Genomic DNA, 25890 nt, shown 5'->3' on the forward strand with positions numbered 1-25890 from the left:
TGAAAGAACAACAGTTTATTTCCAAGTTGGGATGGTGATTGGCTTGCAGGGAAATCTGTAGATGATGGTGTTCCTGTGCATCGGTTGCCTTTGTCCTTTTAAGATGGAAGCGGTTGTGGGTTTGCAAGGTGCTGTTTAAGGATCTTTGGTGCATTTGTGCAGTGTACTTGGTAGATAGTACACACTGCTGTTACTAAGCATTGGTAGACAGGGAGTGGGTGCTTGTGTGGTGCCAGTCAAGCAGGAGCTGCTTTGTCCTGGATGGTGTCAAGCTTGTTGAGTGTTGTTGGAGCTGCACACATCCACAAAAGTGGGGAATATTCACGGTCACCCTCCTGGTTTGTACCATGTAGACTGTGAACAGGCTTAGTTATTCATTGCAGTATTCCTAGCTTCTGATCTGTTCAAGTGGGCATTGTATTTTATGCGAATCCTGTTAACTTTCTGGTCAATGATGTCCCCAAGGATGTTAATAGTGGGGGATTTAGTGATGGTAACACCATTGAATGTCCAGGGTAGCGGTTAGATTGTCTGTATGCTTATTGGAGTTAGTCATTGCTTAGCATTTGTGTGGAGCGAATGTTATGTGCCACTTGTCAGCCCAAGCCTGGTTATTGTCCATGTCTTGTTGCATGTTTCAGTATCTGAAGAGTCACAAATAATGTTGAATATTGTGTAATCATTGATGAATGCCCCCACTTCTGACCTTTGCTAAACCTTTGCCTCTGTTGGTTCCTTATAGTTGAATTATCGGGCACAATATGAAAAGACCAAAACCCAATACACATTGCCCCTTGAAGTTCCTCATCTACTTAAGGCCAAGGCTAATGCTGACCTGTACAGTGATGTGAGTAACGAAACCTAATATCAATGTTGGATCTTGGTATTTGATTGCAAGGAGAATTTTATTTTGAACATTAATTTGATTGCTATTGTTGCCGAAACCTTTCATAAGTGTTGTGTTACGGTCACAAAAAGTGTTTAAGATCTATATTCTCCTCAACATCTTGAGGAGGTAAGTTTAATGCACTAAAACTCTAACATAAAGTGAGGTTTAATGCTGGTAATGGGCATCACCCAGCATTTGGGAGGCTAGTGGGAATGCTGTGTTTATTTCCTTCAGGAGGATGAATGCTATTTTCAAAGCAGTCAGGTACATAACCTGCACAGCAACAGCTTTCGGTTGAATGTAGCATAGAGGATGGCAGAAATCCTGTTCTGAAAGACCTGGCAGGTCTCCCATACCAGCGCCACCATTAGGAGCCTTGGGCCTATGGGAAGGGTCACTGTTGGATCCTGGAAAGAGGAGAGTGTAAGACTGGGAGAGGACCTCCAGCAGACTGAAGCAAGGTCAGGGGATTTCTGGAGGATCGCCCTCTCAGTGTTGGGCCCTTTGAATGGTCATGAACTTAAGAAAGAAGGAGATCTCCCTTCGCACACCTACAGAGCTAGCTGCAAGCAAACCTGACAGGGCTAATGTGGTTTGGGAATCCCCTGCTGTCACTGGTAGTGATATGATGAGGAGTCACTCAACCTTTGGGCAGGAAAACCACTCTTCACCTCTCTCGTACAGATTTATACTCTGTGAAGATGGCTCAGCGGATGACTGTTTTGTTGGCTGAGCCACACTTACAATGCTAATGATGACATCTCATCCAAACCTGTCTGGAATGGAATGCCAGCTGCCTTTATAATTTGGGCCGGGGTCGAAAAGCGGTGCCATTCACAGACCAATGGAAACAGACCTCTTCAACTTTCATTTTCCATTTTATTTCCTTTGAAGCCTGGACCTTCTTACATTGGTTGCATCAATGGGTACTTTGTTTTCCTGAGATCCTTCTTATGTCCTTCCATATTGGCATTTATTCTGGAAGGACAGCCACATGCGTGATGTATAATTTTTGTAATGTGCGCTATTGATTTTTCAGCTGTTTTTGCAGGTCTGCAATTTTCTTCAGCATTGTTTAGAGCTAAAATCAATGTTTCTATAGCTGCTGCTGTTGGGCCTGATGTGTTTAATATGCATGTTGTGCCAATTATTATAAATGAGCAATTTTTTGCATTGGAATAATGACACAGAACATATAGTTCATCCTACTTCCTTTCTTTCTCCTCTAGCTCTCCGTTCTTATGTGTGAATTGAGCAGAAGTATACCCTAAATAATTCTTCATCTCACAGACAGTATTCAAGTCTGGATTTATCCTGAGTGCTTAGTTCAGCCTTTTCCTCTTGAATTTTCAGTTGTCTGTTCACAGCAGAGAGCTGAGATTTTAGGTCCACTTTTTCAGAAAAAAGTGGTATTTCATTTTGTTTTCCCTAATCAGTTCTATGAGCATTTCTTGAATAGTTTGCTGCAATTTCTGTTGTCTCTGATGTTTTAATGATTCCATGTGTTGTGACTAGTGCAGGTTATATCATGCTGGTTTACCCATAGAACAACATCCAGAAGGTTGATTGATTGTACCTGTATTCCAGTACTATGCTGAACATTTCACACTCATAGGGTTTTAATTTTTTTTAGTGTATAGAATTCAAGGTAGAATAATTGTACTTGCCACTGTGATAATCTATAACATGTTGTCATTATCTTCTCACAACAGAGACTTTTGACTTTTGCAAACACATTAGAGAATGTGATGATGTTGATGTTTTCCATGAGTTTGACAGTAGGAAACATGTTCACCACTCATTGACTCGCCATGTATACAATCTGATTCTGGTTTGTCAGTCACTTCGTCATGTATATGGCTCTGGCAGATTACCAGATTGTCTTCATTGTAACTTGAAGATATTTTGCATGTGGTCTATTTGGATTAGTGCACAGCTCTTTGTAATTTTATCAGCTTTGTTCTTTGGAAAACTCCATAGGGTTAGATAATGTCGCCACACCAGTAATTCTATTTGCCAGAGCCACATCTGTAAAATCACAATGTGCCTTTCTCCATACATCTCATGGAGTGATCTATGCATTCTGTAGACTTCTGTTTTAAATTTCATGAATTATAGGCGATTAATACAGAAATTTTAGTCTGACTCTGAACTCTTCTAATGTGGCTCTTAGGAATTATGGATCTTTTTAGCTCCCCTGGCAGTTAACCTTGATATGTTAACTCCATATAAACATCTATTCTGAACTGCTAAGCAAACATTAATGACTTGTTTCCCCCCATTAGAAAGCCTAGCTTGGAATATCTTTTAAGTGGTTTTAATTATGTTAGGAGGTCTGCTGTGTCCCAAATTAAAGTAGGGAGTTTGTGGATATTCTAATAATGTGCCCATAACATTTCCTTGTGTGTTTATGGATCTGGAGTGCAGGTTGCTCACTTGCCTTTGCCAAGAGGGTTAAACTGAATTCTTGATCAAGATTTATTTGCTTACCTGCAAGCTGTGTTTTCAACATACTCTGGTGCAGTAACAAAGACATTGAGGGTTTATCTCATGCACCTTTTTTCCTAATTTTAAGGTTGTTAACCATGTATTTCCCATTGAGATTAACTTTCACGTTGACTTTTCAAGCTTGGAAGGTCTCATTGGCATATTTTGCTTTGAGCACCACTACTGTTCACCTTGTCACATTAATGGCAATTGTCTAGTGACCAATTGCTCATCAGGGACTGATTAATTCTGTGGGTTAGTTCATTAAAACAATAAGCCCATATATGTTAAGAAGCAAATGTTACAGTAAAGCAATTGTATGTGTATGTGTGAGTGTGTGTAGAGCTCATACCCTACAGCAGGATAACTGTCAGGTAGATTTGCAACAACGTATGCTCACACGACGTGGAGTCCTTAAAATCTCAAAGTCAAAGCACACACATAATAAAGGTGTTCGAATTGAAGTGTGGGGCAGGGAAGCCTGAGGCAGGTGAGACCTCAAGGTTCTGTTGTAGAGCCTTGAGCTGTTTACTTCCACAGGACCTTTGCCTGGTGGGAAAATGCCTCACTCCAGCCTTAGGTTGATGTTCCACTCCTGCCCTGTGATGTCCTAGGAACCCAATTTGCATATTTGAAGGAGATCATTTCTGCTTCTGCATAGCCCTCACACTCAGTCATTATTTAAACTGGTTGTTGGTCTCATCAGGTCAATTCAACTCTCTTGGCGAAGGAAATAAGAGGCAAGATACCTGCCTCTGTCCATACGATGTGGTTGTGATTGGGTAGGAGGTGCTAAAATTTTCCCATTGTTTTGGAGCACAGGATCACTTTGCCTTTCAATCAGAGTTTAATTGTTCCTCATATTTGGAACTTGCGTAAAGTTTATTTTTAATTTGGTGAATGAGATGATAAAATATTGCTAAAAAGTTAAGTTACAGTATTGACCACTTATTTTATACTGGCTGCTTCATATCAGAAAGAACCATGTTTATACCGTGTTGCTGTATTTTCTTGTACATGGCTGAGAGGAAAGGAATGTTCAGAGGACGTTTTTTATTTGTTCAAGGGAATTACATAATATACTGAGTAAAGTATTAAATCTAGCAGAATCCCACTTGATATTGTAGAAAAACTACCATTTTGTTTTACTAGCATGGTGATATTAGTGTCCAATCTCCCACCTAGCTGGGCTGACCTAGTGCTCGCACAGGTACAGAAGGTACCCATCCTGGTGAAGATGATAGGAAATAGCAGGAGCTATTCTCTCTAGCCTTTGCAATAATGAAATATTTGTATATATTTGCCACCACATTTTGTGGTTTACTGGATCTAAGGTGCATCTGCCTGCTTCTATGTTTAAGCTGAATAAGATATAAATCTGAGTGAACCTTTCACTTAGTGCCTGATAAATAACACTGACAGCTCCTCACTGTCTGATGGTGTGGTGCAAAGTGATGTTTGACTAACAAGAGGCCAGAAGATGGCAGCCTTATTCTACACAAACAGCAGCTCCTAATGTTTGTTATTCCTGTTTGTTCAGTCCCTGCAGCTATTCAGCACTTACCATTTTCCAAATTTGCTGGTCAAAAGGTGTTCTACTATTTAATTAAAGTTACTGTAACACCCAATCCAAGCATAGTGACTTGATTTGCATGTATTTATTGGTAAGGTTCCATTTTAGTTGTTTTTGCATTTAGGTTATTTTTCTAACGCAAAATCATTTCGCATTCAGGTTTTGATTGCAACAAGATTTAAATTACCTTCTGTTTTATGTTAATTAGATCTCATTGAGCATACTGGTTAGCCCTTTATGCACTAAATCCATGGAAATTTTCAAATATGTCAGTTCAGCACATAGGTGCCAACTCTGGTTTGGCACTGGCACTGCCAACTCTGGTTTGGCACTGGCACTGCCATCTCTCTGTTACGTTGTAAATTCATGTCTCACTCCAAAGCTAATGAACATCTCACAGCACTGAAGGAGTACAGTAAGCAGTGGAGGTCACAAAAGCATAGCCTTGCCTCCTCACTTAGGAATTAAAGCATCCCAAGGCATAATTTGGATTTCTCCCTGGAATCCTAGTCAATTTTTACCTCAGCCACCAACTTGAAATCAGCCATCAACCCGTAACCATTAATGGGATCTTTGCTGTGTTTTTTTCCTGACATTACCTTGAAGGCTTTGGACAGAAATGCCCCCTTCGCACCATTGACTGGCATTTAATTGCAGCAAATTTCTCAACTAGTGGGAATTAAGACCCTTAAGTGGTCAGTTACTAGCTAATTTAAAGGGCCTCAGCTGGTCACCCCTTTGCCAGGCAAGCAAATTGGCTGAATGCTTCCTATCCAACCAGCTGAATACTTCCTATCCACCTCATTTAAGCCTTGAATTGCTCATTAATGATGTCTTACTACTACAGGGCAGATTGGTGCTGCCAATGCTCTCCTGCCTTCACCGAGATCACCCATATTTGCTTCTATTGCCACTATCAAACCGAACTCCATAAGACCAGAAATGTTCCAACTCACTCTTCCGTTTCACTGTACAACTCTCTGCGGAGTTAGATAAAGTGGGCGGGTTTATCGGCAACTGAGAGAATAAGATGGGTTAAAATTCAGAGTGTGACCCTTCGTCTGAATATTGCTGACTAACGGACTGCATGTGTCAGTATTTTCCCAAAATGCAACTCACTTGAGATGAATTGTAAATGAGCGAACCTCGCATTAAGCAGTGTTTTTTTGGGTTAATTAATTTGCAGATTCCATTTCCTGTTCTCTCTGGAGATTATTGTCAGTCGTGGCTCAGTTGGGAGAACGTTTGCCTCTGTGCCCAGAAGGCTGTGGCCTCGAGTCCTACTCCTGTCCTTGTCCGCAAGAATCCAGGCTGATATTCCAGCGCTGCACTGGAAGATGCTGTCATTTGGATGAAGCATCAAACTAAAGCCACATCTGCCCCACCCCCCCCCCCCCCTCGGATTTGAAATGAAAGATTCCGTGGTGCTATTTTGAAGAAGTGCAGGGGAGTTTTCTCTGGTGGCCTAGCCAATATTTATGGTTCAAGAAACAGCACCAACAAACAGATTCTCTGGTTACTATCTGAGTGCTGTTTCTGACCAGCTTGCTATGTGTAACCTGATTGCAGTGTTTCCAACATTACAACAGTGACCGTACTTCAAGCGAATCTCATTCACTGTAAAAATTTTTTTGCAACAACCTGAGATTGTGAAAAATCATTTTTTTAAGTGAATACCAGTCAACAAAAAAAAGTGCTTGAAATGCTTCTCCAGAATTGGCATAAGTGCAATTTAATAAGAGATATATACAATATAGTCGTTAAGGGGCACTTGTGGTACAGTGATAGTGTCCCTACCTTGGGCCAGGAGGTCTAGGTTCATGTCCCAGCTGCCCCAGAAATGAGGCAATGCATGCTTGAGCAAGTAGATTATAAATATGGAGGGAATTTGTATGATCCATTTTGGCCTTCCTGATAGAATTCTGAGACACATTACCCCATTCCTTCCTGCAATTTCTCAGAGTGGTTACTTTTGCTTTTAAGGGAAGCTGCTTCTGTCTCATTTTTCCGTGTCCGTATATATGTAAAATGTGTAATTTGAGTAAACGTTGTGTCCTCAGATCAAGTACAAAGAATTCTGGGAAAAGAATAGAGGCAAGGGGTTTCATGTGAATTTGGATTCGCTAGCCCTTTTAGCTGCCAAAGCCTCAGGAGTGCTGGCAAGTGATGTAAGTTGCTTTTTATTCTCTCTCATCAGTTATCTTGAAACTGTGTGCAGACTCACTTCCATTGACACTGTTTGTTTCTTTGTCAGGATAACTATGGTGCAGGTTAATAAAAATTAATAGAATATGGATTGACAGTAGATGAAAATTAAATGAATGCTGACATCTAATTATTGTTCATTCTAGTCAGTAAACCTCAAGATTCCCATGTGCATGGGAATATATTTCAGGAAGAGAGTTTTTACAGCAAATAACATTTTGCATCCACGATTCTGTGAAAAAGTTATCAAAGCTGCCCACACAAAATCTGGGCTGCAAGTTTCTGACTGGCTCAACATTGTGATAAAATAGAATATAAGATAATGGTTTCTGTACATTTTCAAAGGGTTGCGGTATAATCTAAATGAGTTGTCTCAAATTATAAAGTGTTGGATGGTGTTTGAAAGCTATTTTTTCCAGACTTGACAATTCACAAAGTGACAAGATCTTAAAATTTGAGTTGGACCATTTACCAGGGAGGTTAGGAAACATTTGTTAATTAAAAGCAATGGAAATCTGGAAATATCTTCCCCAGAATGCTGTGGATTTTGTTTAAATGCACTTTATTCATCAGGTAATGTTTTCAATGGATGTAATTCAAAGGTGGTTAAATGGAGTTAATGTAGAAGTCAGGCATAATTGATTGAGTTGTGGGATGAGCTCAAGGGAATTATTCATAATTTTGGATTTCAATTTGTCGCATATCTGCTGTATCATATAAAGTGCTTTCATCTATATTCATGCTCTTCTATCATTCCTCAGTCCAGTATGCTTGAAATCCTCATCCATATATTTGATATCTTTAGATTTGATTATCATATTACAGTGCTTTGCTAGCTCGCCTTCCGTTATCCAAGCTCCATAAACCAAAATTCTACTTTTCACACTAAATTCTACTCATCATTGCCCCACACTGACCAGTATTGATTCCCAGTCAATAAAAACTGAAAGAACCGTAGATGCTGTAAATCAGAAACAAAAACAGAAAAGCTCAGCAGGTCTGGCGGCATCTGTGAAGAGAAATCAGTTAATATTTCGGGTTAGTGATGCTTCCTCAGAACTGATTTCCAGTCCTCCAATAACCAGGTTTTCAGCCTTACATTTAAACCTGTCCCTGCCAAGCTGTAACTTCCTCCAGTACTCCAAATGCTCCATTCCTCTCATTCTAGCCTTTCATGCCTCACATGTTCTCTTTAGCCAGATATTTGTGACAGTGTCTTCACCCACCTATGTCTGAAATTGTCTTCCTAAATCAATCAGCCTCCTTCTTTAGCTTAATTTTAACCAAGCATTTGCTCAACTTTCCTAATCTTGCCCACTTTATTTTCGGCTTCAGGTCCACTTCTGCGCCACCACTTTGTTACCCCTTAAAACTTTGTAAAGTGCTTTGGGATGTTGTTCCATGTCCGAGGTGTTTTATCAGTCCAAATTGTTGTTATAATAATGCTACGTAGCAGAGTGGCCTGTTCAATTTCAAATGCACCATATAAGTGTATCAAACTATTTTTGGAATTCTTAGGACCAGGCAGTCCATACATGATCTAACAAGGAACAGTCTAGAAATACTAGCTTGTGATATTAATGTACAACACTTAATGACTTTCATTCCCTACTATTTTAACTTATTTTAAATAAATAGCTTGATGCCTTGTCAGAGTACAAGGTAGAGAAATATCATATGAAGGCAAATGATCTTTTCCAGGCCCACAAGATCGAAAGAGTGTTTAAATCATTTATTTTAGCTCTTTATCACCAGCTGACTGCTACATGTTATAATTTAATTCTTTTCTTTCTCTCTGTTGTTTGAAAGATAAAATACAAAGAAGCATATGAGAAAACCAAGGGCAAGGCAATGAGAAGCAAAGTATATGATTCGAAGACTCTGCATTCTCTGCGGGTTTCCAAGATGAGCAGTGAGGTACGTTAGATAAGAAAAATCAAAATCCCATTATTTACTTCAGTTCAATATGTAATTTAAAATCATTATGGATTAGCACGTTAGCCATCAGAAGTTAAATTTCCCTTCCAACTGACATTGGATTCTTTTTTCCCTTTTGTGTGATCTTTTACTTTTTGTTAAAATAAATTACGATTTCATATAATAGACAGTAGTTAAAATTTACAGCAAGTTGGCTATTTTGTAAAGTTGGTCATTGATTAATATATTGGTAATCTATAACCTCAGAAAGCATACATCTTAGAATGTGCACTTAGTGATAAGTCCCTGGGGAATGTTGCTGAACAGAGACCTTGGAGTGTAGGTTCATAGTTCCTTGAAAATGGAGTCGCAGGTAGATTGGATAATGAAGGTGATGTTTGGTATGCTTGCCTTTATTGGTCAGTGCATTGAGTGCAGGAGTTAGGAGGTCATGTTGCAGCTGTACAGGGCATTGGTTAGGCCACTTCTGGAATACTGTGTGCAATTCCAGTCTCCCTGCTATAGGAAAGATGTGAAACTTGAAATTATTTAGAAAAGATTTACAAGGATGTTGCCAGGACTGGAAGGTTTGTGCTATAGGGAGAGGCTGAATAGACGGGGGCTATTTTCCCTGGAGATTGGAGATGGAGGGGTGATCTTATAGATGTATATAAAATTGTGAGGGGCATGATAGAGTAAATAGTCAAGGTCTTTTTTTCCTGTGGGTGAGTCCAAAACTAGAGGGCATAAGTTAAAGGTGAGAGGGGAAAGATATAAAAGGGACTTAAGGGGCAACTTTTTCACGCAGTGGGTGGTGTGTGCATGAAATGAGCTGCCTGAGGAAGTGGTGGAGGCTGCTCCAATTGCAACATTTTAAAATCTAGATGGGTATGTGAATAGGAAGAGTTTAGAGGGATATGGGTCAAATGATGGCAAACAGGACATGATTTATTTAGGATATCTGGTCATCGTGGATGAGTTGGACCGAAGGCTTTGTTTCTGTGCTGTACATCTCCATGACTGTATGGCTCAATGATCCAAGTTACTCCATAAAATTACACATTATATTAGATGTATGTAGCTCACAATTCCTTAGCTTCACACTCACTGTTGCATAGATACAAGTTGTTGTTGTTGTTATTGTTATTGTTGTTCAAATAGCTTATTTTTAATCTCGTTTACTATAGGTAGAGTATAAGAAGAACTGTGTGGAAGCAAACACCAAATTCCACTTGCCACTGGACATGGTCGACCTGACACATGCCAAGAAAGCCCAGGCTTTGGCCAGTGACTTGAATTATAGGAAGAGGCTCCATGGCTATACATTGGAGCCAGAAGACATGAAGATGAAATGGGCAAAGAAAGCCTATGGCTTACAGAGTGAGGTGGGTCAACATGGTGCAAAATTGTGTTCCCTTTGTTTATTTAATCTTGTGTGCCTTAGTAAATTATGTCTGTTCATTTTGTAAGCTATTTGCTTTCAATGTATAGATGGAACAGAACCTAATTTTATTTAATTTTTAAAAAAATATTGGAAATGCTCAGCACATCAGGCAGAATCTGTGGAGAGAATTTAACAGAGAATTGTGTACAGAGGTAACATTTAAGTTAATATTTAAGATCAATAATGCTTCACGAGAGCTGGCAAAATTTAGAGATGCATCAGTTTTAAATAGGTAAAATGTGGACGGAGGAAGAAGAATGAAAGGGAAGGACTTAGATAGGATGGAAGGTCAAGGACATTAAGTTACAAAAGAGTTGGAGACACAGACACTGAAGGGAGTGGTAATGGGACAAATGATGTGTCCAGAGGGGGTATAGATTGCAGAATATTGTACTGAATCTTGGACATAGCAAGAACTGCTGATGCTGGAAATCAGAGTCAATAGAGTGTGAGCTGGAGGAACATGGCCGAACAGGCAGCAGATGAGCAGGAAAGTTGATGTTTCAGGTCAGGACCTTCACCGGCTCTGGACCAAGCCAACCCAAAACATCAACTTTACTGCTCCCTTGATGTTGCCATACCTGCTGTGTTCCTCCACTTCACACTGTATTGATTATACTGAAACTGATGTTACTGTGAAGGAAATTGTACTCGTACCTGGTAATTAAAAGTTATTACAACGTTGTTTTAGTATGTTTAAATATTTTTCTGTTGCTGCCTCTTCTTTTCTTTCCTAATGAAGTGCCAAGTGTGGAGTAGATTTCTAGCATCAACCCAGAAAATGAGCATTCTGCTTGTGTAACATTAGATGGCAAACTGCTTGATTATGGGAGCATTAAACTGTTACCTGTATACAATTCTGGCAAGGGTTACATGAAAGTAATTATGACCTGGAAATTCTGAAAGGTTGCTATGAATATTTGCACTGGGATCAACTAACTCTGCACTGGTCATTACAGCAGTTCTGTAACTAGAGGTACATGTATCTCGTATAAATGCCTTTAAAAATATAAGAGATGGACCCCTTTACACAGCTTGAATACTGTATGGAAGATCATTCTATTTTTTTGTACACTTTAGACAATGATGTTTATGAACTGGGTTTTATCAACACTAACAACATAAAAAGATGCCATTTTATTAATCTTTAAATTACAGCGTAAGTACAGAGCAGATCTGACGTGGATGAAAGGTGTAGGATGGGAGGCTGAACGATGCCTAGATGTGGAACAGGCTAGGAAAGCCAGGGACATCCTGAGTGAGGTGAGTGTAAGAGAAAGTTCAGAACCTCTGCAATGGCTAATAATTACTTGCCATAATATATTATTGGTTGAGAACAAACAGGAACAATTCTAAAATTGTTGAATTGCCAACAGCTGAATGTTTGAGTATTAAAGTGAGTCACATCTGGAAGGTAGTAAAGTTTGTCTGCATTAATGTTGAGTGTGTGTGAAAGATAGAGATATTTCTGTCTGTCAAAACTGACAGAGGCCATGAGTGAGTTCAATTTCATGTTGTAAACAACATCCACAATGTGGGTTAAGCATTGATTCATAGAATTCCGACAGTGTGAAAGCAGGCCATTTGGCTCATTGCTTCCAAACTGGCCTCCCAAAGAGAATCCCACTCAGACTCACTGCCCTATAACCCTCCATTTCCTGTGGCCAATCCACTAACCTGCACATCTTCGGCAATGGGAGGAAACTGGAGCATCTGTGGAAACCCATGCAGAAATGGGGAGAGTGTGCAGACTCCACACGGTCACCTGAGGGTGGAATTGAACTTGGGCCTCTGGTGCTGAGATGCTACAATGCTAACCACTGAGCCACCTCACTGCGCAAAACAACATCGCATGAGATCTAATACAATACAGGGTAGATTTTAAATCACTTCTGGACTGTAAATCTGGCTTTGCAGTTCAGCTTAAGAAAATGCAGTTGAAATAAAACCAGATAACTACAAAAATAATGGATGAGCACAGCAAGTCATTCAGTGTTTGAAAAAGAACGATAAGTTAACATTTCAAATGTGCCATCATCAGTACAATCAATGTGGATACTGTATGTGTCATAGCACAAGCGATTTTAAAAAATACATTGGCTGCTACTGTGTTTTCAAATCCTCGATTGTGAAATGCCAGTTGTTCAGGAAGTGACCTCTTGACTTGAATATCAGCATGATTATTTTAATAGATAATAGTTGTTAAATGCATTAGTTTGCCAATATGCTGCCCAAAACCAATACTAAATTCAGAAAATGATCAAACCAATTTATATTGCTCCATGCTTTTCCTTAACTAAGAAACAAGAACAGAGGCCTGATTGTATCACATGCTTTCATCTGAAAACAGCTAATGCAAATGGGGCTGATTGATCAAGTGTCAGAATTATTCATAAACGATGGAGCTCCATTCGTAGGCATGAACAAAAAATGCACAAATGTAGTCATACAGAGTCAGTGAACCTATTTTTGATTAAGATTTCAGTTTCATCCCAGAAAATTCTTTTTTTATTTAAGAACAGTAGGAGATTTTTGGTGAAGCCACGTGATGACCATGAAATTACTTGTCCTTTGTGTAGCAGTTTAACCTGACAATAAATCTGGCTTGATGTTTCTCTTTGGTAATATACATCAGTGACACACTGCCCCTTAGCAATCCCTCAGCAACCTTTGTGCTGAAAGCTTGAGTTTGACAAGAGTTTATAAAACTAAAATGGCAAGGTGACTGAGATTGATTGACAAGTTAAAGTGTGAGTGCTTGAATGAACCTTTAATCCCCTCACCATAACCACGTCACCTTGTTTTGTTTTCTAGTCATTTGTTCACATTTCTTCTTCACCCAAATTTCTGAAATCAAGTGGTTTCCCTCATGCTTGTATCTTCCACTGATTTCAATTTTAATAACCATTGTCTCATATGTATTTTTCTGTGCTTTATAAGTTCCTGTTCTTCTGTGCACATGGTTCTATGTTGCCTGTGGTAGTAAGGGAACTGTATTACACCAGATGTACAGCCTTTGTGTGACAGGGTGTCCACAGTACTTTCCTGTTTACTGTAACTAGATACAGTTTCCTGTGATTTTAATCAAATGTTAATGGTTGAGAATAGATGATTGTTGAGGATCTAACCACTCAAAGTGAAAATTGAGATAATGCAAAAGACATAATCAATAATATTAATGTGAGGCAAGCTGAATTTCCACCTTCATTTACTGCTTCAAATATAAGCTGGTGGAAATGCAAAATTTGTTCTGCCTTTCATCCACCAATGGGCGATGAAGCTGGGCTACCAGCAAGCCCCTAGGTGACAATTTTTCTGTTCCTATTTCTCGTAATATATTGTTGTTTATTCTACAGTGGCAGACTGGTGAAAATTCTGTCACAAAATCAAATTATAGCTATGTGAATAAAATATATATTTTTAAAATCTGAGAAGAGAATATCAAAATGAGCTACTTATTTAGTTGGTGGCAAACCAGGTCCCATCTGTCAACATTAAATATTGAGTTTTTAACGTCGTCACTTCAGAAACAATTTTGAAGAAAAGGGAAGAAATTCTGATGGATAATTTTGTTTAATCATAGTTTTAAAACTACACTATGTGTTGATTACTGTTTGTTTGTTTAGACATGTATTGACGTTTGACTTGCTTTCAATTCAAGTCCACTATTGTCAGAGATTAAATTGCACTCTTTCAACTGGCAGAGAAAGTACAGACAGAGAGTTGATGCGTTAAAATTCACAAGTGTGGCAGACACTCCACAGATTATTCACGCCAAGAAAAGTCAAGATTTGCAAAGTGATGTGAGTACTGCACTGGTGGTGAGAGATCATTTATGAAAGAAACACTGTTTTCAAAGAGTGATGGGTGCCACCGTCCTAAACAAAGCTGATCAAACAGGAAAAGTTTGAAAAAAAATGGAGTGTTTACTTCTAAACATCTGATACTTTCAAATTTTGTGGGTTCTCTTCCCTCTTCTTTTGTCGGAGCTTCAAACATAAATTTCTTTGCAGGAGACAAGACACTTAGAAATGAATTTCTTCAAAACTGAGCCTAGTTAGTACCAGTAGCTGTCCTTTCTATCTATAGAACTAGAATATAAGGAAAACAGGAGTCATGTTTTACTTAGACAAAGCCTTGGTTAGACCACACCTGGAGTACCCACAAGCAACCCTGGGCATAACACTTCAGAAAGTATACACTTGCCATGGAGGAGGTGTGGTTTACCAGCATAACAGCCCAAGGATAAAAAATTGTAGTAATCCATGGAATTTGGAGGTTAAGTGGGGATTTAATTGACTTTTGCAAAATATTAAGGACTTGGAGAATCTAGAATTAGGAAGCATAGCCAAAATGATAATATCAAACTTTTCAGGAATGAAATAAGGAAGCATTTGTGCAGTCTAAGGGTGATAGAAGTTTGGAACTCCCTTCTGCAATAGGCAATTGATGCTAGATCAATTATTATTTTTCAATTTGAGATTAACAGAGTTTTGTGAACTAGAAGCATTGAAGGATGCGGACCAAAAGCTGGTTTATGAAACTAGATGAAAGATCAGCTGTGATCTCGTGAAGTGGCAATGTGTCTGAATGATCTGTTCCTGTAAATATATGATAAAGTATCACAATTCAGTGCTGAATGTCATCGAAGAAGAATATGTAATTAAGAAACAGATTACTGCAGATCTGTTGTATTTTATGTACTCATAACCTTTGCTCAATTATAAGAGAAGATATTCATCACTGAAACAAAGGAAAGGAAGCTGCATACTGGAATCACTATATGAGTACATCACGCTGCTAAAGGTGATTGTATCTGTTAAGTTTTATAAATTATGATCTGTTCTGCTCTCAGTAGGTTCTATGTTACTTTAGATATCAATGTTCCAGGATCTTATGATGGTTTGGAAACTTCAGTTTTATTTTTAATAAAAACCAAAGCATCTAGAAGCTACTAACTTAATTCTGTAAACTTTTGACTTTGGAAATGTGAAGTTAAAAATCCTAGAATCTATTCATATACTATGTAATAACTTTGAATGTCCTTTGAAGCGTTTTTAATTTACTTAGTCATAATACACACAAAGAAACAATTAAATATGATAACTGATAAAATCTGCATTCTTTATAAACTGTTAATTTAGAAGTAGTTTTCACTTGTTTGATTTTGTAGCTGCTATAGCTTTGGAAGAATCAATATTAAAATACTGTTGAAATCTTTTCATGTTTCACAGTCTTGCATTGGGTTACTGCCATGGTTTGGATAATTGGTATTGAAAAATTTATTGTTAACATCAAAAAATTATAAGTCCAACATCTTATACAATATAAGAATTTATATGTAAAATTTTGAATAAAAATTTCTTTGAGTCAAAAATTTTTCCTCGTTCTTCCAATTTGTGCAGATAACATATAAGGCAACAGGTGAACAGAGTCTTCATCAGTACAACATCAGCAAAGATGAACCATTGTTCAGACAAGCCAAGGAAAATGCTAAGTATCTAAGTGATGTAAGTAAACCATTTAATTAAACGTTGAGATTGTGGGGCAACAGCTCAGCTTTTATAACATGTTATGTTAGTTGGGTACAGCAGTTGACCTTTCTGCAAGGGTGGAAGCAAAGAAGTGACTTTCAGTACTCCCTAAAAAAAATTGTATGCCCTTGTTACTTGTTCTTGGAGTAAGAATGAATCTTTCAAGAGCCCATATTGCCTAGATTCTTAGTTGTTCTTAGAAGGCAATACAGTGGCTTTGCTAAATTATTTTTGAAACCAATAAAAATCAGTCACATAGTGTAGGTCTGGCTTAAATCAATAAAAGCATAACAGGTTCCCTTATTAACTTGTTAGCCAGTTTAATATTTAAAATAATCGGGTACTAGTCCACATCTAGCCATGCTTGGATTTCAACTCTGATTTCTGCATTCCTACTTTTGGACTATAACCTATTGCTCATGACTTAAAAAAAATAATTTATGTGGTACAGCAGCATATCTTAAAATTACCATAAATATCTATCAGTCTGTAACTTGAAGTATCAAAGTATGCTTGAGGCAAAAAAAAGCATAAAGACAAGCGGAGAAAGCAATGACAAGAATATCTGTGTGAAGAGCTAGAATGAGGGGAAGACAAAGAGAAAGATAAAGACAGGGAGATAAAAAATAATTTTGAGATTGGGAGACCAGCACACGGATGCATATAGAAGGAATTTCTTTTAAATTGACATTTCTTGAGTAACATCATGGAAGGTTAATAGGTCAAACTTTAAGAACCGTATAAACTAAAATCGTATCAAAATGTACATGATAAAAGTTTAATCAGTGCATAAACCCTTTAAGATGGGTAACCTGAGACAAATATGTAAGTTTGGACACAGATGGACATGTCGCACAGGGAGATTGGAGAATTCGTCAAGGCGAATTGCAACTCCTTACCAAGGTGAATAAAACAAAGTCCAAGGGCTGGATTTCCATCATACAGGTAGAAATTGAAAATCAGAAGTTTTCCTGATGTTCAGATCCTGAGTTTCCTGGAGGATGCCTTCAGTAGGCAGCCAGAGGTGGAGCCAGATTCAGGTCAATGCGAAAGCAGCTGTGAAATGCACCTCTGACCCCAAAAGTATTGGCCCTGCTTTTCAGATCAGTGTAAATCCTCCTCACCTTCATCTATTTAAAACCCATACCTCTTCACTCGATTCATCTCTCATCCCATCATATCCCTCCCTCCCTTCACCCTTGTCTAGCCCCTGCCAACCTCACCTGCCTAAAATCCCTTGTTAAATTTTGAAGCTAGATTTAGTGAACTCCTGCTGGGCATGTAAAATGTTTGCTGGGTGCCTGGCTTATCCCCTCCCCTGCACTTCTAACCTGTTCCCCAGAATAAAGGGAGTGGGTAAGTGCCCATTAGCCTGCACTCCCTTAGGCCTTTTGAAGCCCTTACCTGCCCAATTAAATAGCAACAGAGGGCTTCACTTCCATTCCACTGCCTTTAAATTTCAGGGTAGTGGCCAACAGGACAGAGTACAAAGATGGTGTGCTTTTGAAATAGCTTTTGTGTAATACCCAAATGGTGGAGGCCAGGCAGCAGCACTCAGAGGGTGCTCTATCAGGCATTCCCCACAGACCCCCAATCCTCCATGTTAGCCCTGCTAAACTCAGTCTTTCACCAATCTCCCCCTTTCCCTATGCTTCCCAATGGTCCTGAGGTTGGCTTGCAGCTCCAGTAGTGCCCACTGTTGAGTTCTGATGCTGCTAAGATGCTAAGGCTGTCAACCAGTCAGACTGGCTGGCAACTCTTGAGAGTGGGCCTACTTATCTGCTGATCCAATTGTTAGCTGATGCAACCCACCCAGAATGGGTTAGCACGTGGGGGGGCCGGCTTTTTAAACATTAGCACAAACTGGCCTTCCAGGGAATTGAAGCCTTTTGGACACACATTGGCATAAACCGGTCTGAAGAATGAATTCTCAAAGGGATTCGCTGCTGATTCACAGTTATTCCATCTGCAGAGCTGTGAAAACAGCCACAGCTCTACAGCCACTGGTGTAATTGAGCATAGAGAGACTTCCCATTGAAATTTCCCCCTACCCCCGACTTTAAGTTGAGGTGCAAGTCAGAGCCTCCGCTGTAAAATTCACTTATGACATCTGGGTGTCACTGGCTGGGACAGCATTTATTGCCCAACCTTTAAACCCCTGATCATTTTGTTTCCATTTCTGAATGATTTGAACTTTAATAAAATAGCTTCTGCTCAAAACGTCTTTCATAATTTGTGTTTTATCAAGAAAATCTACAAAAGCGATTGGGAGGCTCAAAAAGAAAAGAGCTTCGAACTACGGCTGGATACTATTGCAATTTTGGAAGCAAAGGCAAAACGAGATCTTGCAAGTGATGTAAGTTATATACTGTCATGCAACATCAAAATGGAAAGATAATGAGGATAACTGGAAAAACATTAACACATTGTGCCATAGAGATAACAAAGTGTAGAGCTGGATGAACACAGCAGGCCAAGCAACATCAGAGGAGCAGGAACGCTGAAGTTTTGGGCCTAGACCCACAAATTGTGCCATGTAGTTTTCAATTTCTATTTCTTAAAAATTTCAATTGGCATTACGACATTACTAGAAAAAGTGAATTGATTAACATTCAGATTTGAATGCACCAATTAGAAAAACAATATGATCAATGCTGAATATTCTGCAATGTATCTCAGTAATATGATTGATTTTATTTTACTGTAAGGGGCTAAAGCTTCACAGTATTGTAGAACTTTTGAGTAAGAGTCAATCTGGCCAAATTTTTATTTAAAAAGTGTTTTGATTGTATGATTGTATCATGTTATAACCAAGTGTTGCACAAGAATTTGACAAGAACAAAGGAAATGGGAAGATTAAAATCTGCAAACTTAAAATGTGTAACAAAAGGTGAAAAATTCTAGAAACACAGTTGATCCTTCAGCATGGGAAAGCCACTTTTAGGTTTAATTTGGGATGGGTGAACAGAACTCTTGAACTGATTGTAAATTTGATTCAAAGGTATCAAGTGAAATATGGATCTAGTACTCCTTTTAAGATTAGGAAAATTGTACTTTGGGCTGACAGTAGGTGAAAACCAATAATCAAAATTAGGGATGGTTTTTATGAAATTATTTATGCTTGAGAGAAGCCCTTCATGCCAAGTGATAGCCTTGACACATGGCTTCACAGCACAGATAGTGTCATCTTTATGCCTGGAAAGAAGGACTTAGCTGTCAGTAAATGAACAACAGTAAAGAGTTCTCTAAAACTAGAGAATAAGTTCACACTTGCTTGGATAGATATTTTCTCTGATTTTATTTCAATTGCTTTGCAATTTTTCAGGCTAACAGTATCTTTTCTCTTTTTAAGCAGTGTTAGACAAATAGCAAAGTCGCATAATTTGCCCATTAATCTCTCTGTATAAAATTTCTTAACAGGTCAAGTACAAGGAGATGCATGAAAGGATAAAGGGCAAATTGATTGGGGTGAAGGATGTAATGGGTGACTCTCAGATGGCTCACTCTATCCAAGCTTCCAAGTTGCAGAGTGACCTTGAATACAAAAAGAAATCTGAGGCAATGAAAACAAACATCCATCTTACAATGGATATGCTGGAATTGGTGCATGCGAAACAAGCTCAGAGCCTGGCCACTGACAGGGACTACAAGAAGAGATTCCATCAATACACTGTCCTACCTGGAGATATGAAAATTGAATGGGCTAAGAAGGCATATGCTCTGCAAAGTAATGTAAGCTTCGTGTTTGAGTCCAACAGTTGTCCTGTTTGATTACAGTAATACATTTCTATATAGTGTAAATAAGTTTCATTTAAATTCTATCTTGTTTTTGACTTCACAGAATATTGTTGGGTTACAATGACATATTCAGCATGAAGCTCGCTATATTAGATTTGATTTGCATCATATTTGAATAACATATTCTTGACATATTTGAATCGCATTGAGCTAGTTACTAACTAGATATTTGTATAACAGATCTGATAGAAAATAGGAACAAAAACATCCAGAGCTGTAGTTCTACATATGGAGGATCAGCAAGATGGGACACAGCAAAAGCCCACTCATTTACATTTCTGATTTATGCACGTTATTCCTGTGAGCAATACTCCCCATGCTCTGATTTCTCCGAAGAACAGTCAAACCTCCTGTTTATGGGCCAATTATATGTAACCTTTTTTTTGGCTCAGCTTACCACATGCACCAAGCTCTGAAGCCTCATAAATGTTGACAGTATTAAGATTACCCTGATAAAACATGGATTCAATTAAATAAGATTATAGGCTTTCAGTTTATTTAGAGTTTTCAGTTTTATTCCATTTTAAAGTCATCCAAACTGGAAGCTGTAAGCCAGATAAAAGTCTGTTTTCTGCCTTGCAACATACTCTTGTCATCACATTATACAAATTCTGCCAGAGTATTAAAGCCAACTAATTCAAGAGTGCAGCTGGTGATAAAGTGCTGCTTATTATTTATACAGTGAGTTTTCTTAAAGTCTTTGCTTCAAGTCATGCCCATGACTCATTAAGTGTAGTCATGCATCATTGAAGGCTGGAAAATAGTTACTTCATAAAGTTAAAGTAAATAGATAGACCCAAGGTCTGCAGCCTTCTAATGCTGCATATTCTGATAGTTGCCTGCTAATTCAATATTTGGTGCTATCTTGTTTTGAAAAGTACAGTCATGTTTTGGAAGGCTAAATCTGAATATGACTCTTGGCCACAAGTACTAATGGGGGGGCGGAATGCTGTTCTTGGGTATGTGAGGGTTGTTATCCTTTTTGGCAATAATTTTAGCAAAAAAAAGTTGGTATATGCAGAAAACAGGAAATCTGATTTTGTACTCATGCCAGTCATTTTGTTAAAGGTATCCTGACCTGGAGAAATTACAGCTAATCGCTCTTGCAGTCCGAATTAACAAGAAGAACATAATAAACATGCAGGACATCCTCTGAGTCATTCTTCCAACCTTGGCAGCAGTATTTGTGCCCCCAGAATAGTTGCTGCATTTATATTGGGTTTTGTAATCCTGTCAGAGAATATTAATATGCTTTCACTTTCCAAAATTTATCAGAACCAGTACAAGTCTGACTTGAATTGGATGCGTGGTGTGGGATGGATAACCAGTGGTTCTTTAAATGCTGAACAGGCAAAGAAAGCAGGAGAACTGTTCAGTGAGGTGAGTGTAATGAATGCCTCCTGCCCCCATCAATTAGTAAACAGCCGTGGAGATTGTGGCTTGGATTTTGAGATCAGTTTGTTGCTGATCTTGAAGAAAGTTGCCTGCAATGATCTTGCCAGCTCCCTGATGTGGGCTTCAATTTCCCCCACATTAATTTCCTGGCCCTAATGATAGGGGTTCATTTATAGCCAGCAATTGTGACATTAATAAACAAACCAAACATTAAAAGAATTCTGACAGTTTGAAACCAGAAGTTAAAGGCAGCACGGTGGCTCAGTGGTTAGCACTGCAGCCTCACAGCTCCAGGGACCTGGGTTCGATTCCAGCCTTGGGCAACTGTCTGTGTGGGGTTTGCACGTTCTCCCCGTGTCTGCGTGGGTTTCCTCCGGGTGCTCCGGTTTCCTCCCACAGTCCAAAGACGTGCAGACTAGGTGGATTGGCCATGCTAAATTGTCCACAGTGTTCAGGGAGTGTGTGGGTTATAGGTGAATGGGTCTGGGTGGGATGCTTCAAGGGGCGGTGCGGACTTGTTGGGCCGAATGGAGAAATGTATTTGTAGAATAACAAAATCCAAGATCTTCTGGGCCAGTGAGGGAGAATTCCTTCATCAAGGCTTAGCACAACCTTAAAAGATAATTGCATACATTTATTTCATTCAATAAGACAGGACTTTCTCAAGTTTTTGCAATGGAACTGATAGTGTAAAGAGCGGAAGATCATATCAATTCTCGTGACTTCTGCGATTTTCAACTGCAACAATGTGGGCAGTACAGGTTGTTGTGAAGCAGGAAGTCACTGATTGCAACTTAGCTTTTCCGCGTGTAACTGCGTGTGTGCAGATGCCAGAGTTATTTGAATTTTATGTTGTAATGTTGATAGTTTGTTGTTATTACTGTTGGAAAATTGAAGGTATTATGATTCCACTTCCCATGCATGCTGCTTGCACAAGTTGTGGTAAATTAGCACATTGTATGAAATTTTACACAATGTAGCCACTTGGTGTAGGAGATGGCAGAAATTGTACTTTATGCATTGATGATGCTTTTCCTAATTGGAAAATAGGCAGCTGAAATAAAAATATAATCCATTGCCTAGCACTGACCTCAGTAAAACTAAAAATTCATTATTCCTTTCTGCCAGCCTATCTTGACTCTGAAATGTTGTGGTTTCAAGCTCCTGTCCATGGCTGTTGAGATGGGGCTGCATGGTTAAAAATGGTGTTCTTTGAACAAAATGATGACACTGATGCCATATTTATATATTTAATATTTATATATTTAATATTTATTATTTATATTTCTTATACATATTTGTTATTATATAGTTATGTATTATTAATACTTGTTATTATGATAAAGGTTAACATTAAAGGCACTATGGCACTTCCGAGGCATGGTATGTTCTAAGTACTTTTCATGGCTTTTCCAACCCAATGATGTGTTTGAAGGCACTTTAGAGAGAATGACACTTATTTGTCGATTAGGAAACAAAACATGAAAGCAACCTTACTGTATGGCATATAATTTGAGACATTTTGAATGTATTAATTAGGTAAATAAATGCAAATTGTTTTCTTACATATCAACAATATTTGTCCTTGTAAAACCTCAATTTAATGGTTCCAGTTTGCATTGTCACATATTGTCACATATGCGATGTGATAATGCCCGAATAATCTATTTTAATGATGTCAATTTGAGGGATAACTATTGATCAGTGCACTAAGGGATTACTCACTATTCCTTTGAAATAGCATGGGATATTCTATATACATCTGAGCAGACAGATGTTTTGCTATTGCCATTGAAAGATAGCAAGTTCAGCAGTGCAACACTGCCTCAGCATCAGGCTGGTGTACCAAGCCTGGTGGAAATCTTGAACCCAGAAGGTTGTTTGTGTGGGAGAGAAAGTGCTATCAACTGAGCCATAGCTGATACTAAAATGCAGAAAACTGTTTTTAGAAATATGTTGACTAGCAACATCTGCTCAATAATGACTTTTATGTCAACCAATGTTTAGAGCCACATTAATTCTCAATTTTACATTTGTACTTAACAGAAGAAGTATCGTCAGCATCCATATTCCCTGAAATTTACGAGCGTTACTGACTCTCCTCAAATGATACAAGCCAAGATCAGTTATAACCAGGCTGTGGATGTAAGTCTTGTAATATTATTAATATATCATCAACTTGTAACTGTGAGTTTTTCTTTTCTGAAACATTCAGCTGTAAAACATGAGTGTGGTGTCTAATGGTACTTCTAGCTGCGCAAGAAACTTGTAGAGAACATAAGGACATTGGAACAAGAGTAGGCAGTTTAACATTTAGTACCCATCCTGTTATTTGGTGACCTAAATCCTTTGACTCCCCTTTTACCCCATATTTCTTAATACCTTTGGTTAACAAAAAAATTTACTGGTCTTAAAATGAGACGATTAGCCTAGCATGAATTGCTGTGTTTGGGAGACAGCTCCAGACTTTCATTGAAGTAAAATGGCTCCCAACTTCACTCTAAAACAGATGTAGCTCTTCCCTTGTCCTCAAACCCCCAGCCAGCTCCAAGAGTTATTACTTTGTATTTTCTCCCATAGTATTTTGTAAACTTCAATCAAATTGCCCCTTAACCCTCTATATTTGAGGGAGTGCAACCTTACCAAATCTCTCTTCATAATTTAATCCTTAGAATCCAAGTATAATTTTGGTAAATCTGTGCTGCCCTCTGTCCATGGCTGGTATATTCTTCTCAAGATGTGTTTTGTGGAGTTGCTCGTGGGGCTGCCGGTTGATCTTACCTGGCTTTTATATAGCTGTAGCACACCTTCAGAAATGATTCAATGATTTTATCGTATTCTATTGGTAGCACGCAACTTTATCCGTATGTTGTGTGAATTCCCTAACGTAGCAGACTCCCAAGGAATTATCCGAGGAAATTGAAGATTGCACTGGGCAATTCCTGTGTGTTTGGAGTTCTCCAAAAATGTCAATTTGAATTGGGGAAGTTGGAGGGTTCCACTACAGTGAAAATAAATAGTTGCTGAGGAAACAGAGCCAAATTAAATACCTAATCTAAATCCCAAGTAACGGCTAAATTGCACTCCCCACTTGCCACATGTACCCCCAACTATACCTCCCCAGACCCTGACATCCAAGACCCTCACTTGCCACCTCCACCCCCTGGACTCACCTGAAATACTCCACTGCCCAACCTGAACTGGTTCCCCCTTCCTCCCCCTCCCATCTATTGCTGGGACTCACCAATCTCTCTGTATCACTTGAGTCTAACACTGCTTTCTTCTTGTGCCCATGGAACCTGACATCTCCCATCACTTTCCCCCCTCCCTCCTACCACCCTCAAGATCTGACATCTCCCTTGCCTCCCCTCAGAGGCTGATAAACCACTCCATCCCCCTAGCTCCTAGCTGCTAGGTCTGACGTGCCAACTGCCCCCAGGATTTCACACCTTGGCACCTGACACCTCCCTTTGTCCCATGGGACTTGATGATTGTTACTGAGAGATCAAATGCATCTCCTGCTGTTGGGACTTTGCACACTCACACTGCCAACCTCCCACCCTCACTGGACCGGAATCCCTTTGTACCTGGTATTTTACCCACCTAGCACCCTATCTCCTATGCATTTGGCACATGTCCCTTACAGCATCCTAACCACACACCTATCTTAGGAACTTAACCTTTCACTGAAGAGGTCTGACTAGCAATTAGTGATGCTGGACGTTTAAGCCACAGAATACAGAAAACCATCTGCTGTGAGAAAGGAGGTATGGTTTGCCGCCCCGATTATGTTCTGCTCTATGAGGTACCTTTCTGAATGGGAGTACGGCTCCACATTTCTGCGGGAACCTGATTGGAACGTCCTGTCAGAAACTCGGAGTCTTTCGCTGTGTTTAAACAAAAAATGGGATGGAGTGGCAATCGGCCTGTGATTGCCTGTCCTTAGAACATCAGGCTCAGGTAAGATTGGTGGACACTTTGGCCTTCCGTCAATTGTGCCATCTCAAATATCTTAGCCTCTAAGTCTATTTTTCTGACAGGACAGTAGTCAAATTAATCCCAATGTTGCTAGCACAGTATGCGTTCCTGTGATTGCAGCAGGGTCACTTCACATATGGAAAATAGAGACAGGAGGCTTCTCGTTCCGTCATTATTATGATTGTCTATGTATTCTGTCGATTATGACTGTGAAAAGCAAATGTTTTTGAAGTGGTTTGTTGATTACACACTAACATTCCCTAAATAAAAACACAATAATATTTCCTAAACTGTTCACGTGCTTTTGTATTGGTGTCATGGTTTGGTTGTATAAATTATTGAAGCTGTTCTATTGAAATTACATGTCTCATGTTAACTGACCTGATTTAATGGGAGGAACCCTGGTAGCAGCTTCTAAATTGCGTACAGTCAACTGCAAAGTCTATGACCCATGTTGTATTTCAAAATTAACAATGAGTGTTAATTAAAAATTAAAACTATGCTTTGTTTATAAATATGGAATTTACTGTAAACAGTGTTATTGCACAAATGTTGAATGCGCTCGTGTTGAATTCCTCATTCTGCTAATTTATTGGAGGTGTTAAACTGTTAATTTGAAATGGGTTAAAATTTTCCCAAAAATAGTGCAGAAACTAAACTAGTACAAATG

The 25890-nt window shown here is 38.9% G+C and overlaps 1 protein-coding gene across 1 annotated transcript in view; it reads left to right on the top strand.

Moving 5' to 3' along the window:
- The window catches only part of nrap (nebulin-related anchoring protein), an 87551-nt gene that overhangs the window by 30390 nt on the left and 31271 nt on the right, over positions 1-25890 (top strand). Inside the window, exons 15-25 of the mRNA XM_048551383.2 lie at positions 743-847; positions 7010-7117; positions 8964-9071; positions 10259-10456; positions 11674-11778; positions 14220-14318; positions 15921-16025; positions 18298-18405; positions 19470-19781; positions 21123-21227; positions 23289-23387. Of these exons, the coding sequence (XP_048407340.1) occupies positions 743-847; positions 7010-7117; positions 8964-9071; positions 10259-10456; positions 11674-11778; positions 14220-14318; positions 15921-16025; positions 18298-18405; positions 19470-19781; positions 21123-21227; positions 23289-23387 (1452 nt within the window). The remainder of the gene's footprint in view (positions 1-742; positions 848-7009; positions 7118-8963; positions 9072-10258; positions 10457-11673; positions 11779-14219; positions 14319-15920; positions 16026-18297; positions 18406-19469; positions 19782-21122; positions 21228-23288; positions 23388-25890) is intronic.

This window comes from Stegostoma tigrinum, chromosome 20 (assembly GCF_030684315.1).
Source record: "Stegostoma tigrinum isolate sSteTig4 chromosome 20, sSteTig4.hap1, whole genome shotgun sequence".
NCBI lineage: Eukaryota > Metazoa > Chordata > Chondrichthyes > Orectolobiformes > Stegostomatidae > Stegostoma > Stegostoma tigrinum.